Source organism: Pseudonaja textilis, chromosome 2, assembly GCF_049901715.1.
Source record: "Pseudonaja textilis isolate UNSWEBS1 chromosome 2, rPseTex1.2, whole genome shotgun sequence".
In the NCBI taxonomy this organism is placed as follows: domain Eukaryota; kingdom Metazoa; phylum Chordata; class Lepidosauria; order Squamata; family Elapidae; genus Pseudonaja; species Pseudonaja textilis.
The window spans coordinates 181116491-181133741 of record NC_141991.1 but is presented as its reverse complement, the minus strand read 5'-3'; the positions used below and the strand labels follow the sequence as shown (position 1 = coordinate 181133741).

The 17251-nt window shown below is 36.5% G+C and overlaps 1 protein-coding gene across 7 annotated transcripts in view; it reads right to left on the bottom strand.

The window, feature by feature from the left end:
- Positions 1 to 17251, bottom strand: part of ELAVL2 (ELAV like RNA binding protein 2) — a 154777-nt gene that overhangs the window by 77449 nt on the left and 60077 nt on the right. For 5 of the 7 annotated variants that reach the window (XM_026718592.2, XM_087926551.1, XM_087926552.1 and 2 more), the window contains 2 exons: positions 12229 to 12319; positions 9947 to 10190 (listed from right to left, as the gene is read on the bottom strand). In XM_026718592.2, the coding sequence (XP_026574377.1) occupies positions 9947 to 10190; positions 12229 to 12300 (316 nt within the window). In that variant the 5' untranslated portion in view covers positions 12301 to 12319. The remainder of the gene's footprint in view (positions 1 to 9946; positions 10191 to 12228; positions 12320 to 17251) is intronic. The other 2 variants (XM_087926554.1, XM_087926555.1) reach the window with 1 other exon arrangement.

The following is a 17251-nucleotide window of genomic DNA, read 5'->3' as shown; positions in this document are numbered from 1 at the left end:
GTTGGCTTATCCACAGATGGGCTTATATACAAGTGTATTTTAAACTCCTGTAGGAAAAGTGGGATATAGATCTGACAAATAAGTAACTAAGACAATACTAGAGTGGCTAATAAATTGCATATGGATGAGCTAAGAGGCTTTTAAAACATCAAATAATTTGTTTCTCATTGCTACCCTGTAGCTGAGCAATAGAATAACAATGGCAATAAAGAAAGCAACAAAAACCACAATCCTATATCCAAGGAACAAGAAGAAAAAAACACCACTGAATTTAATCTGTAGGATTATATTAAGAATGAAATAGTCCTAGGGGGACAGAAGAAAAATGTGTTTGTCCAGCATTTTATTCCTACAATGCCCAACCAATGGAACCAATATGCAGAATCCTCCCACTTGTGCTAATTTCAGAGCAAACTCAAACATAACACGTTTCAAATATCCTTTCTGATTCTTCTTTCCTCTAGATTTGAGCTTCAGAAAGCTTTACAAGCAGGCTGATTTTTTTTAAAAAAAGAATTGAAATCAATTTTAATTTAATCAATGAAGTTGAAATTAATTAAAGCAATAGTTATAATTAAATTCCTCCATAAATATTTAACACTAATAATCACATAAAAACAAATTAATGGCTCTATCACAAAGGCGTAGGTAATATGCAAATCACCTATCAAATCCCTAAATTCATCAGTTTTTCATCTCATGAAAATGTTCATTTTCATCTCAGTTGTCTGCTTTCCTTCAAGCAGAGGTTCTGAGCTTTCCAAGTCTGCTAATCTGAGTACAGTTTACATGTGCAAAGATGGATTTTTTTTTTTTAAAAAAAATCTGTGCTTATGTGTGAAGCAAAACAAGACGGGAGAGTTTTATGGTCCTGCCATCTAGTAACAAATGGCTATTTGGTTTTCCCTCGATTTAAAATTTAAATTTAAAATGGCTATTGGTATTCTCTCAATTTAAAATTTAAATTTAAAATGGCTATTGGTATTCCCTCAATTTAAAATATTACACTCAAAAACTACACTCAAGTCCCACTTCAGTGAAAAATGTTTGCTCATTGTAAATTAATGTGTTTTCATTATTAAACTTTCAGCATGCAAGAAATGTCAGAAATGTGAACAAATCTCAGTGGCTCATTTGATTTAAATCAGGGATGAGCAACGTTACTGCCTGCAGGCATCAGTCTGTTGCCAAGTGTGTTGCTTGCTGCTAACCAGGTTCCTATCTCACGCAACCTTTTCTTTAAATATATAGAGAGAGTATATAACTTTTAATTTTTTAAAAAAGTACAGGAAACCACAATCCTCCTAGAAGTACAACTATGAGGCAATACTTTGAGGGCCTCCACAAATCTCCCATTAAAATGAGAAAGAACAATTGGGGAAGGGTGTTAAGGGAATAAGTTTCGTCCTTTAGAAAATGGGTTAAGTGTAGGTTGAAACCCTTTTGCAAACACCTATTTGAAACTGCATACACACAGTCCTTTCTTAGCAACCCTCCAAAGTCAAGACAGATCTTGCCAGAGCTATTTATAACCTGATTTCTAAGATCCGAAGAACTTAGCAGCAGTCACACAATTGCATTTTAGGTGCTTGGCAACCTGTTTGCATTTACACTCATTTGTAACATCTCACCATCATGTGACTGTGATTTCGGGAAAAATTGCTGGTTTCTGGCATTTACTTCTGGTTTCCAGCAAAACAAAAAAAACAAAGCATAATGGCTTTGTTTAATGACTGTTGTATTCATTTAATGACCACTGGGAAAAAATAAAATCAGGTGTGGTCACTTGTTTAATGACCACCATAATTTATCTGTACAGGGTATATAATGTTGCCCTAATGCAGAACACACCCACCAGAAAGATGTAAAACAAGGCATGTCTTGATGTTCTTCAAATTCTATAGAATGCCATTCCAGGATTGCATTTTTTCTTCAGTGTCCATATGCCTAAAATTTCTAATAAACCTCTTAACATATAATTCCCTCAACACTGTCCAACTATTACAAAGTCTGCACTGCACTACTATTACTGTTAATCTTCTTATCACTCCTTATCACCCATTCCCTCCCACTTGTGACTGTATGGCTGTAACTTTGTCGCTTGCATCCTTATGATTTATATTGACTGTTTCCTAGTATGATTTGATTGCTTACTGTACCCTATGACTATCATTAAGTGTCGTACCTTATGATTCTTGACGAATGTATCTTTTCTTTTATGTATACTGAGAATATTTGCACCAAGACAAATTCCTTGTGTGTCCAACCACACTTCGCCAATAAAGTATTTTATTCTATTAACATTCCTTCATACACAGTGATGACATATTCTGAAGGCAACTTCTCATGGTTGGCCTCAGAAGGCTCCTCCTAAAACTATCTAACTATTGAGTTGTTAGCATGTGACCAAGTTCACAATGGTAATATAGAGCAAGAGACCTTTGAAATATGCTTCGCATCTAGATGGCGACTAAGACATCCTTTTTCATACTTTGGTATAATTTGTACATGGGACCATAGGTAGGCATTAAACATTCTGGCTTTCTGACTCTATACCAAACACAGATAACATCAATCTTTGCTGTACTATCCCGTGGAGCAGAGCTGTAGGGCTTATGAAAAATCTCCCTACTTGTACAGAAACAGCTTTTCTTAAGACATAATGTAGGAACCGATTCTTTATCATGAAAAGCCCTAATCAAAACCTCTAATTATCAGTGGAAGACCTATAGATGGATCCCAACTTATCCCAACTCTTACTAAAAGAACAGCTAAGCATATCTCTGTACTGCGCTTGTTTAAACTACCTTTTTAAAGTTATGGCACTGCACGAATCAAGAGCAACAGTGGTGCAGTGATTAGAATGCAGTATTGCAGGCTAATTCTGCTTACTGCCAGAAGTTCAATTCTCACCGGCTCAAGGTTGACTTAGCCTTCCTTCCTTCCAACATTAGCAAAATAAGGACCCAGAAGGTTGGGGATAATATGCTGACTCTGTAAACTGCTTAGAGAGGGCTGTAAAGCACTGTGAAGCGGTATATAAGTCTAAGCGCTATTACTATTAGAAGTCACTGTGGCAGTGCATGAGTTTGTACTCATAATTGTCCATGCTGCTATTTTCTAGACAAATTAAGAGCTTCAGGATGGTCTTCAAGGTCAGCACTGTGTATGGCACACTGCAATAGTCTAAGTAGGAGGTGACCAAGATATAAGTATGCATTTTTTTTAGATTGTTTAAATTAGGAAACTCCATCAGAAGATTAGAATTAGTCCTTATATTAGTAGAATTTAGGAGGTCCATTTATGTTTTTTGTTTCCTTCCTTTTTGTTTCTCTAATAGTTCTGAATATTTCCCTCAAGACCATCTCCAAGGCTGTTGATATGTGTAGATAACATGAACGTGCCTAAAATTGTCTCGGCTACCGCATTCTAGATCAGTTACAGCTTCTAAATGTCCATCAGTGGTAGACATCACACTACAGTAATGCAGATAGGTGATGACTAGGGCCTGAGTAACCATGGGTAGCCCCCCCCCCCCAATCCAGAAATGGGCACAACTGGTTGTTGTGGTCCGCTGGCAGTCTACGGAGCTAGCAGCAGAGTCAGTCAGTGGGGAGGAACATGGGCCAGTCCTGGAGTCTGAGGAGGACTCGGACAAGGGATCTGCGTCCGACACAGAGATGGGGCCAGGGCTATCTGAGAGTTATGTGCTGACTCCGGAGCCTCCAGAATCTGATATCAGTGAGGCAGAGGAACAGGGGGAGCCTGTTATCATTGTGCGCTTGTGCAAAACTGCCAGAAGGCAAGAACAGTTAAGACGAAAGGGGTGAGTCGGGAGTAAGTTTTGGAGATGATTAGCCCCTCCCATAAGATATAAAAGAGGAGCAAAGGGACATAAGCCTTTGCAGGAAGCAACTTTGTTCATTCTGGTCGATTTAAAATCTGAAGTTCTATGTTGACTTTGTGATCCATTTGGCCATGTACATCTAATTGGCAATTTAGTCGTTGGCAGCATTTCAAGGGATATAAAGGTGGGTGTTTATCAGCCTTATCCCGAAAGACTGTGGCAGACTTCTGTTGGACTATTCATAAATTGTTTGGGACTCATTATGGGCTGTGAATGCATATAATTCACAGCTGTTGAAATAAAAACAAAGGTTTGGGGGAACAGCGTGGGTTTGTTACTGTCTCAGGAAGCCTTGGTCAGAATACTGGTACATAAGATGAACCCATGTAAAGATTCTTCCAGCCATGGCTGCCACATGTTTTTCAAGCAGGGGCTGTGCGCCCGGAAGTACCCCAAATTTGGCATCAACTCTGAAGTGTTAAAGATTAAGATGAAAACTCACTGGATGTGGTGGGTGGGTCAAAACTCAAGAGTAACCAAATCTTACCAAGGTTGTGTTGAAGCATGTTCTTTCTCATCCAGATCCCCAAAGCCTCCAGATATCTGGGCAGAACCTCAACAGCATCATTTAGGTCAGTCTAGGGCAGACAGGTATATCTATGTGTACTGATGATATGTTGCCTCAGATTAATGGATGACATTCCCCAGAGCTTTATACAGATGTTAAAGAGAGAGAGAGAGAGAGAGAGACTCGAGGCACCTTGTAAAGCAGAGGTCTCAGGCATAATCCCTCCACAACAACCAATAATGATAAGAACCAGCTCTGAAAAAAGGAGGAATACCACTGTAGCACGTGTCCTCTGCTTAACCTTCTGAGTCAGCCCAGAAGGATACCACAACCGATGCAGAGAGGTCAACGAGGACCAGGATGGATGCGCTATTTCCATCCTGCACCTGCCAAAGGTCAATAAGTCAATCAGTGCTGTGTCAGTGCTGTAACAAGGCCTCAAACTTGACAGAAAATAGTCCAGATAAAAAGGTTTGGCTACTCACACATGCAATCTACCAGTCAAGGTAGGGAAGAAAGCTACTCACACATGCAATCTACCAGCCACCCAAAGCAGAATGGAAAATAATGGGATTTCAATAGAAGGATATGTTATGCGTTCCTTCTGCTGACCCAACCAATTTACCTATTTAAACAAACACTTGAGCAAATTCCATGGCCGGGTTTAGAATTTATTTACGAAATAAAAGTACAATTAAGTGCTCAACATGACCCTAAATGAAGTGAGAGAAAGCAAAGAAAATTGTGCATCTAAAGAACAAAATTACCTCTCTGCAAGAAGAAATAAAACTCAAAGCACCGGTCTAAACTATTTTGCAGAGGGAGGGGAAAAGTAGCATTTTAGAAGGTAAGGTCTAAGTAGACAAGAAGTAGGTATATGAAGAAACAAAACAGTAATCCAGTGTAGATTTCAAAGTCCTCTTTTTTCCCCCTGCCATGTTTGAGAAGTAGCTTTAATTTCTTTCCATCTTATACTTCACTTGTAAAGTCAACCATGGTAAACCCATATCGTTGTCAAGAAAAAGTGACCAGAAGCTTGACGTGTTTACTTTCTATTTAAAATTGTGACTAGCGTTTAAGAAACAAAATGAAAAGGGGGCGAGAAGAGAAGAGACCTTAAATAAAAAATATATCAGATTCAGATCCTTTTAGGCATTGCAAAATTTAGGCTAAAACTCAAGTATGGGAAAACTCATGAAAAATTAAACCAGACAGGATGTGATCATGCGACATTTGGCACAGAAATATTATACATTAAACATGGTATCTCTGGAATGACACTTTTTATACCACTCACTATGGATTGCCTGCCTCTCATACATACAGGTGACTTCCATCCAAGATTGTGCAGATTTAACCTGTAGCTTAGCAGGTACCAGACGTTGTTTACTTTAAGCCAGGTAAAAATAAAATAAACATTGGGATGAAAAATAAAGCTGAGAGAAAAAGAAGTTTTGGTCTAAATAGATGGTCAGATTAACCGTCTTTATTAGGTTCTCATTCAATCAATGCATGGCAGTATACAAAACTAGATATCCTGTTTCCTCAAAAATATGACCTACCTTGAAAGTAAGTCCTAGAGTGATTTTTATATATGCGCCCAATATAAGCCGTACCCCCCAAATAAGCCCTAATTAAGATCCCGCCCACTCCAGAGTTAGGGTGGGGATGGGGGGGGGTGTGAAACTGCCCTTCTACTTACCTTTGGACAGTTGTAGCCAGACCTCGCACACCACAACACCTGCCTTCATGGCTCATTTCTTCTGCAGCTGGTAAGGCTGGCAAGGCTTTCCTAAAGGCCTCTGTAGCTGATAACAAAGCTCCAGGTAGATCCAGAGCTCTGTTATCAACTGCAAAGGCCTTCAGGAAAGCTTTGCCGACTGCAGAAGAAGTTCCTGAAAGCCTCTGACAGCAAAAAGGAGGCCAGGGGTGATGCGCACAAGTGAGGTTAATTGGTAGATGACATCCCCCCAAAATAAGACCTGGTGCCTTTTTTCAGTGGCAAAAAAAATATAAGACAGGTCTTATTTTGGGGGAAACACGATAGGAAAAAAAATGGGGTTTTCCTCACTGAAAACCATGGGACAAGACATAAGGCCAGAGGTGGGCTGCGCTTACGTTAACAACTGGTTTGCTGGTTGTAAGCTTACACGCGCCCCTTGGGGAGTGAAACGCTGCTTCAAACATGCAGCTAATCACTTTTTGCAACCTTCTGACAAGCAAAGTCAATGGGGAAACCAGATCCACTTAAGATGAGTCCAGGAGGCGTGGGCAGAACTCAGCTGGGCAGCATGGGCAGGGAGACCGAGACAGAAAGTGAGTTATAAATGGAAAGGATAGCGCAGGGATGGGTCGGCGGCCGCAGCCAGTGATCACAACTACCAGTTTGGCCAAACTGGTGCGACCAGGCAGCAGCCCACCCCTGCATAAGGCCAGGCAATTAAGTTATCGATATGGGTGATCCTCCTTCAAAATTACAACGGCACTGAAAAAATGGCTAATGACCGTTTTTCACACCTGCACTGTTGCAGCATCTCTGTGGTCATGTGATTGAAATTCAGGACTCTCTGGAACTGGTTCGAACAGGATGCAGCATCCCAGGGTCATGGGATCACTTCTGACAAGTAAAGTCAATGGGGAAGCCAGATCCACTTCAAATTTCAGTGATACACTTGACTGTGGCAAGAAAAGTCATGAAATTGGGGCACAACTCACTTAGCAATTCTTAGCCATTCTTAGCAATGGAAATTTGGCTCAACTGTGGTCATACATTGAGGACTACCTATATATTTTATGTAAAATGTGCAGACAATATCTGATCATTCTAACTTGATTTTTGTTACCTTCTGGTGATTGGGACTGGGCCCTGTGTATGATAGCAGTATGTCTGAAATACTTTTTCATCCACTCTGGTATTTTAATGGCAGCAGCATTTTATTTGGGGCATCTTTTAAACATTCATATCTTCACCTAATGTCTTCAACATTATGTCTTAGTTATGAATGAGTCCACAGGAGTGTAGAATGCTAAATGTTTAAGTGCCCTTAAACATTTTAAAGCATTACAAGTAAATCTATATCATACTAAAACTCTTGTGTCTATTTGTCACCTTCAATTGGAAGGTAAAGAAAAAAGAAAAAGCCAGATATGTAGGAACAAAATTCAATTTTGCTCTGGGGTCTTTGTTCTATTTTCTGTTCTATGTTACATATTGCATGACCTCCTATTTTGAATGGGTAACACAAGGTCGACATCGCTATATTAAAATATTAAAGTAAGGGACTTAGGCCATAATGAAATAGAGTGGGGCAAACAGATTTACATTATTTCTAGACTTAAAATATATTAAACAAAATGCTTTTAAAGCATCACCTAATTAGAAAAGCCACCAGTTTATTCAAGCCAGTTTTCAGTCATAAAGTGTATGTCTTATGAAGTATTAGATTTTTGCAACCTATCAGATTCCTAGACTGATTCTCGAGTCTGAAATTTCAGGAGTTTTGCCAAAATACAAAAAAAAATATATCAAAGTATCATCTCGCCAAGATTCCAATGTGGAAATGAGTGAGAATAAATCCTGGACAAAATGAAATGCAGTCCTAGAAGATGCCAAGAAAATTCTGCAAATTCAGAACATTGAAACTAAGAGAGGCATCTACTCCTTGTTACTCTGAAACAAAACATTCAAATTTTGAGAAAATGACCCAGATGAATAGTGCAACAATGGTAAACTACGGCCAACTGGAAACCACACAGAGAATTTGACAGAAAGAGATTGTGTAGGATCTGAAGGCTTAAGAATTCGTGATTTCACAATGTGAAAATCACATGAACAATCTATGCTTATGTTCAGAATAAAGTTAAAAGGGAGAGGAGAGGAGAGGAAAGGAAAGGAATAGCAACTAACACAAATATTGCAATAGGAGTATGCAAAGTATTTCAGTCTTTCCAATGATGTATTGATCATTCAGAACTCAAATCAAAATGTACAAATAAAACTTGGCTACTTTCAGTGATGTCCCTTACAGTATATTAGTGAGTATTACAGTATTGATTTGTGGCTTTTAACTAAATTGCTTTTCCTCCCACTTTTCCAGCTTAACTATTACAGCAAAAGGGAACAGTCATGTTATAGATACTGTTGGTTTTAGACTGGATGGGGGATGCTTGATATCAAAAGCTAATGGTAAAAAGCTGCTTTGATGGCATGGGATATGCCTCCTCTCAGGACGTGACTCTCAGGATTGAGTCTCTCAGGCTCAAGATACAGAAGGATTTTGACAACTTGAATACTGGGCCCCTATCTAACAAAATTAAATTCAATGGGGAAAAAAGTAAAGTTCTACATTTAGGCGAGAAAAACCAATAGAACAGGTGATATCTGACTCCATGGTAGTAACTGTCAGAAGGATCTTTGAGTCCTAATGAACAATTACTTAAATATGAGCCAGCAGTCTGCTGCAGCTGTCCAAAAAGTCAACACAATCCTAAACTGCATTAACAAAGGGATAGAATCAAGATCACATGAAGTGTTAGTACCACTTTATAAGGCCTTGGTAAGAACACACTTGGAATAATGAACCCAGTTTTGGTCACAATATAGAAAAGATGTTGAAACTCTGGAAAGAGTGCAGAGAAGGCCGACAAAGATGGCTTAGGGGACAGGAGGCACTTGAAACATATGAAAAATGGTTGCAGGAATTGGGTATGCCTAGTTTAATGAAAAGAAGGATTGGGGTGACATGATAACAACAAAGTTCAAATATCTAAGAGGCTGGGAGCATCTGTTACTCCCAAACGCACAATAAAATGCAAATTATGTCATTCATGACAATTTACAACATTTGTGTAATGATATCATTCCACAAATTATGTAATGTGCATCAATCTGCACAATGATGTCATTACAAAAATGGAATGAGTTAACATAAATTTAACTATCTCATCCAGACAACAACTTCAAAGAAAATGGATTTATCCATTATTTGGGGGGAGGGTCAAGGAAGGAGGATATCTAGATTTTATCTAGGTCTAAATATTACAAATTCAATTGCTTTTATTTTGTTGTTTTGTAGCAAATTTAAGAATGCTGACAAAGATAGAAAATAATCTTAATATTTAAAGTTACTCAGAGTTACTTTGTATAGAGATGGGTGGCATGTATATAAATGAAATAAATAAATGAATGAAACATCTTGTAAATAAATGAAACATCTCGTTAACCAATTCACCCCAACTGCATAACAAATCATCTACATACAGGCACTTTTACACTCCTTTATTTCCTATTCCTTTAAGAAGCAGCCAAATATTGTGTTGTCTTTGCAACTAAGTAATTTTATGCGAAAGACACTGTCAGCCCATACAACTATTTTTTGAATATATATTTAAAGCTCATTTCTCATATTGTAGCTCACGAGAGATATTAATCCACCTTCTAGGGTAATGTGCCATTCACAAGTAATGCTATTAGAAATGTTCAACAGAGGGCATATATTACATAAAATTGCAAATGCCTGTTGTTTACATACCTGTGATTTTGTCCCTTACAAGTTTGCAGGATTCTATTTCACCAATGCTCCCAAACAGACTTTTGAGCTCTTCTTGTGTCATATTCTGAGGGAGATAGTTGACTATTAAATTGGTTTTGCTGTCCTCTGTGTTCCCAGAATCAACTGGTGATGAGCAGTTGTTGTTTATGGTAGTAGGGCCATTGGCTGTGTTATTGCAAGTTGGCCCATTAGACAGTTGTGTTTCCATGGCAGCAATTACTTGCTAAAAACAGAGAAAATAGGAACTGTCAGAATTCATATTTCACCATCTATTAGTGATTCTAGCTATGAATTTAAAGCTTTGACATTATGCAAGAGTGCCCAATTGCCAAGACTGCAATTATTGTTCTATAATAAAAACAAAGCTGTTGTAATTCTCTAACAATAAAGCCGATTTAGAAAAATAAAGCTACAAAGGCTTACTGAAATGTTTTTTTCTAAGCCAAAGCTAATTCAGTAAACCCCAAGAAATAACTGGTTAAATATTAAATTCTGATAAAATTTCAACGTTGTTCAAATAACTCCACATAAAGCTTTATATAATTATTGCAAATGATGAACTGGCAATGACAATCAACAGTAGATTTCATAAAAGACATTATTAAAAATAAATGTACTGTTTTGGTTACTTTTCAAATATTAAAGTGGATTGGCCACATTAGTTATATTGCTGGCAAAATAAAGAGTTTTTCTCTTCCAAACTTTGTGATTGACAAGGATTAAGAAGTACTAAATGCTGGAATAACCACATGAACACTTCCTTGCCTCATCACCAATTATTATCAACTATTTTTGACCTCTATTGTTTCTCACAGTGCCCCCCACCACCCCAAGCAGTATAACTATGTCTTCAGTGAAACTGAGCTAACAGAAAACTGAAGTTATTGATAGAAGAGTAAAAGATTTTGTCATTTTAAGCAAGAGCTTTCCTAAATATAGAAAAACTTTTTTTTTATTTTAGGAATGCTACCACAGAATACCTGTTAGCTATCATTTCCAGATAAGAATGGAATTTAAATTTTAATCAAATCTGAAAAGACAGAACTCATTTTAGAAGTGAAGAACTAGTTTAGTGTGCCCATAATACTGCTTCAAGAAGGAACTCAGCCTCAGATTTCTCCTCAACTGGCCTTCTGATAATCCATTTATTTTCAATCTTAGGTAGTTTAATGAAGTCCAAATTATTATCTTGGTAAAGAAAATGGAATGACAGTACTTGGAAATTATAAACATTTCCCTTGAAAAAAAGGAAGGTAGGAGATTATGAGCTATCAACCCGAGAATGACCAATTCTGGGATAATGAGGTATGCCTGCAATGTTTGTTTTAAGAGGTCCAAATGTCTCCTAATGAACACTCCTTTCAGTTCCTCTAACATATGCTCACTTATGAACCTCTTTCCTCTGATTTCAAAACAGAACTAAATTGTTCATGTACAAACTATCCAAAGGTATTTTAAGCAGTTTGTTATTTCAAATGTTCCTCCTGTATCATGCAGAACATATGGGCCACAATATTGCAGAGTGAAGCTTTCTAGAAAGTTATTTTAAGCATTATTAAACTGATCTTTTCTTAAAGGATAACTAACCATCTTCACATATCTGCATATTTATTTTTGTGCTTAGATGGCAAGAATGAAATCCAAAAGCAACATTCAAATGAACAGCTGTAATGGCCTATATAATCTGAAATTACAGTGTCTCAGTTACAGAACCATCTGCTCCTCAAAATAAAACCATACCAAATATTCTATCTTTTAAAGAAATTATACCCTATCCGTAAATAATGTTTTCACCTGTTGGAAAACAGGGTTTTTCAGCAGCTTTGAGTTTTTTGTTTTTATTTTCCAGCCAAGAAAATGTATGACTCAAATGGAATTCTGTAATTTCTTTAGTAACCAAAAAAATACACAATGTAAGTCATTTCCAGAGTTATGGTTATTCAGCATTCAGACCATACCAAAGCAGCTTTAATATAAACTCTGCTCTTTTTAATTAGAAAATTGTACTGGAGCAAAACTCAAAAGTTATGATGAGGGAAGATATAGCATTAGAAGAAAAAAAAATTGTATCGATATTTACATGTTTCAAGTATGCCATGAACCTTGCCCCAAGCCAGGATATAGTCTAATATCTATGCCAGAACTTATAAGCGAGCGTACAAAATGAATTCAGATATAATTTTAAAGTGTTTGGTATGGCCTCAGCACTAGTGCAACATGTTAATAATAAGCCTACAGAATTTAAGAAAAATCCCACAGACCCCAGTCCAAGGCTCTGCTGCCCACGAACCACTTCTAAGCAGAGAAGCCACATCACACAGTCTGACTGCCATGTTAGTTTGGAGTTGCCGTCTGCAATATGGACACAAAAAGTACCATATGTTAGATTAGCAAGATAATGCAACAAATCAGTTCGTACAAATTTTACATTGATGGTATTGATATTCCCAGCACGTCCATGCAGTGTGGCTTAATAGAATTTCAGGCAATTCCAATCTAATCTTTTCAAATTCTTTTTCTTTCAGGAATTAAGGTATTTTTAGAAGCCGGGTGTAAAAGAGCAGAACAAGCTAATTACTTTGCATCCATCTTTATAAACCTATCTTAAATGCATATACACCAACATATGGCTACAAGAACTCTTATCTCAGCTTAACAAAGATCTTGGTGCTGAAAAACAAATGGGTTGGGTGAGGTAGAAATAATGGCAAAAGTATTCAGCCGGGTTATTTAAAAAAATTTGTGCCAGAGATTGCTTTCATTGTAACCTTTTATGAAGTTTGTGGCATTATGTCAGTTGATGTCCAGCTCTGTAGACTAATCTGTTTGCACAGTTATGCCATCAATATCATTGATAGTATGAACTCAGTTCAGTTCAAAGACTCAAGCAGTGTTACTGAAATAATTGAGCTGATAAACATATAGAAATGTCTTCGATAATATGCTGTCCCGCACAAATTGTAAAACCAGACATTTGAATTTTGCAGAGCTAGAAAAGGACTAATGCATCAATCAGTATGCCACTTGCAACATGTCATGATTTTAACATAACCGTCTAAGATGGGAAATTAACACGGATTATCTATATTAATTCCCGGAAGTTTCTGAGGCACCACTGTTCTGAAAACCAGTCACTAGGCCACATCTTAAATTCATATGGCTCATTTGATGGATTTATAAATTTATATGGTTATTTATAATAAGTAGGTTATTTATAGTAAGAAATGAAATGACTGATTAAGGCAGGCCTTCATATTGATCCACCCAAAAATATCACCCATTTTCTTTGGCCAAAACAAAATCTGCCAGATCCAAAGCTTGAATAATGTGTGCTTTATTACAAATTTATTTTAAGATTAAAGCATTACATGCAACAGCACTATATATTGATTCATTCAAGCAGTTAGATATTAGCAAGAGGGTTTTTTTTTCTTCTTCTAAGTGCAGAAATGCACGCACATTACTGTAAAACGGTGACTCTCTAAGGACGGAAGTTCCACGTGGAGTATGAATTAGATAAACTGAGAAAAATCCAGCCTGAAATGGAATACATTCCAACCAAAACTGAATTTATTAGTTGATTGTATAATACCTTGACAAGTTCTAATAAAATAGCAGTACAGGATACATTTGTGTTCTATCATTGGCCATGTTATCTGGTCAATAAATCTAACTTCTCTGTATCATTCGCTCAATCCTCCAAAGAAGTCAATGTTATTGCCAATATTCTTTGCCCACATGGGCCTCAGTGTTACAGCAAGAAAAGTTTAAATTTAGCACAGCATTGCAGTTCAAAGACATAAAAAAATGCTGCAGAGTATTTTTTTTTTCTCATTAGGAATTAAGAGTTTTGTTTTGGGGGCTTTCAAGTCAGTTTTGGACAACTGATGACTGCCTGGATGACTGCCTGCATTTTTCTTAGCAGAGTTTTTGGGAAGTGAATTTGCCACTGCCTCTTTCCCAGGGCCGAGAGCATGAAACTGGCAAAAGGGCACCCAGCTAGCTTTGTGCCTGCCACAGCATTAGAACTCAGAGTCTCCCAGTTTGTAGCACGGTGCCTGAAACATCACATCGAACCAGGGTTACCTGGATGTTGCCCAGGTAAAACCCACTTGTAATTAACCGGGGGCGGGGAGCAGAGAGTTAAAAATAGTTCACATGATTCAATAGGGAAAGCAAAAGAAGTTTTTATAATTGGAAAAAGTTCACTTGGTAAGATTCTGTATTAGACCAATTTGCAACACCTTCTGTTACTTTGGTGCCATATAATTCGTTCCTATAAATGTAAAAATAATATTCTAGAAAAGCAGCATGCTTCTTTAACATGCTCTCTTCTTAAATAAAGCCTAATCCTTGAAAACTGCAGGGAATTTTTTTTCTAAAACAGAAGAGACAATTCAAAACTTCAATAGGCCTAATCTTAAATTCAGTCAATATGCATAGAAACAACACTAGTTATAACATAAGATTAAGAAAATTCATCTGGGCAATTAGCTGCTTTCAAAAAATACATTCTTGCACAACTATTACACAAACACATATACAAACACACAACAAACTAAGAACTAAAGAGTTTAAATTTGACTAATACTGAATTGGAATATATAGTTGGGAGAGAATGGGAGATATACCAAACATCTATAGAAGAAAGGATAAAAATGCCAACATCAAATAAAAATTTCTTCTTGAAATCAGCATGACAGTTACTTCTTACATCCTGGAAACCTGGATCACAAACTGTTAAACTCTCCCTTTGAAATCTGATAAACATTTAAGAAACAAAGATATATTAGATCTGTAGTAGGAAGACAACAACATGTTAGGCAAGGTCAAGAATTAAAAAAAAAAAAATCTATCAGAATGGTAGAAGTGGGGGGATTTGGTAGTATTTCCAAAAGAGAGGAGAAGAAAAACTGGCACTGTCCTTTGGGTGATATATCTTAATATTTGAAAACAGCAATAGTATCATTTTTATCATCCTATTTATAAAGCTTTGGTACCAAAGTAGGAAAGGATGGATTTTGTCCAAATAGAAATTTAGCTGGATAGGAAATTAATACTATATAGCCAATAGTATACGACTCTCATAAATAAAAACCAAATTAAATATTTTGCAACTAGCATACAAGCTAGGGATTAAGAACAAGGAGTCTCAGGACTCACTCTTAGCCCAAACTAAAGAAGCTCTATGTAGGACACCACCTTGAACTCCTGGGATATCAACCCAATAAATAAATAAATTATACAATAATCTAAATCTTCTGACCATTTTATGGATCTGTGTATTTGCTTGAGGCACCTAAACAAAATGAAATTCAAACTTAAAGGAACGTTAATCTTCAAGTCAGCATTTAAAGGCCCACCAGAGTCAAAGTTAATTTATGATTGGTAAGTCTTCAATTTATAATAAATTTCATTAATCTGCATTGTTGAAGCTCAGGGGTAATTGCTCATACTTCCAACAGAAAAACTGAATCCTTAATGTGCAAGAGGCTAAAAAATAGGTTAGAAATCCAGGAAAACTACTGTTATCCAATATGTATAATACTAAGCAACTTGGATCAAACCTTGGATCAGTCTTATAATGGTGGCAAACTTATAATAGTTACCAAGAACATGTATGTAGAACTACAAGAATGCTGTGCTCTATCATTATCATCACCATAAATCAGAAATGGAAAACAATGGCTAGTTTCATATATAGGTGTGCATGATTAGACCAAAAACTTCAGCATAATATTCTATTATAGATATGATGCCCAGTTGTGATAAATCCACACATATGCTGCAAAACAGCAATCTTTACCATTACATTGCCTTGGGTATCTCCACATTTTAATATTTTTTAGAAAGATGATATTCATCCTCTACAGGATAATTTTATCCACATTTCTCTCCTGTGCAAGTTCACTTCCTATTTGCCATTTCTTCCTCTAACTTAGAATCTCAAACGCTGTAATCCTTTTTAGCATGCAAAGGGACTTAATAAATCTGATTCTCCATTTCAATATATTTTCCAGTTCTACACTTGAGGTATGATAAGAACATACTGCATTGCAAAGGTGGGTGTTGTATGCATTTTAATGTAGGTAACCGTTTCATTTGTAATAAATGACTTTATTTTTAATGATTCTCCATATGGAACTAAAATGACTTCAGTCACTAAACCCCAAGTGACTGTTTCATAGAGATATGCTACAAATCACTTCAAGTCAATCATTAAGATTTGCTTTTCACATCAATAAACATCTATTTATATATGTCCTTGGAACACGTTCAAAATCTTTGCTTTGTCTGTTTCCTTCCTCTATATATTTGATAACATCAGCAGATTTGAACCCCTTATTGCTCAACCTAACACCAAGTCATTTATCAATAAGTTAAAAACAGCAATCCCAGTAACATACTGCTGTTTATATTCTTTTATAAAACTGTATAGTTATTCCACCTTTACTTTCTGTTAAACAATTAGAAATCAGTTAAAAATACCATCACCTGTTGCTGTAGGCTACCAGCATTCTTGAAAAGTAATAACCAAAGAAAGACCTTTTGAAAAATCCAAATAGATAGTGACGAGAGGACATTATTTTTATTCACTGTATGCTGCCATATTCCAAAAAATATTTTTAAAAATTACTTAAGCAAGTCTTACATCTGCAGAACAGGTTTCTTCTGCATTCTTCAAAAAGACATGCTATACAATATGTGCTACAATTTGAAAAGCTAGCATTTTACAATACCTGCATATCTCCATTTTAAAATCAGCATTTATATAGGGAAATCCTTATTTCTCTAATAAAAAAAACTTCCGTTACATTGGGTAGAAAGTTTTCTCACTTTTTAATTAAGAAATTTTAGAAGGGTTCCATTTAGACTTGGTGAATTGAGAACAATTTGTTAGCAAGATCTAGAATCACTTTTCATTATTACTACTTCAGTTTAACACAATTCTATTCAGTATTTCCCTCAGGCTGTTTTCTTACTATCTTTTTCTACCCTATAGGATCTGGAGTGAAAACGGAACTCCAGAGATTTCTCCGAAGACTTCTTTAAAAATCCAAGAGATCAACATTATTGCTTCATTTCTGTGCACTGCTGCTCTGCACTATTTACTTTCTTTTTCTTTTTAAATTCCCCGTGTTAAGGACTATGTCACTTTTTGTTCTCTTTGAGGAATATTTTATTTTTCTTCTAACAAAATCCTTGGCACTACACAACAGTCATACCTATGATTTCTGGGTTTCCAGATACCTATTTATTGTATCCATTCTAATTGATCATCCA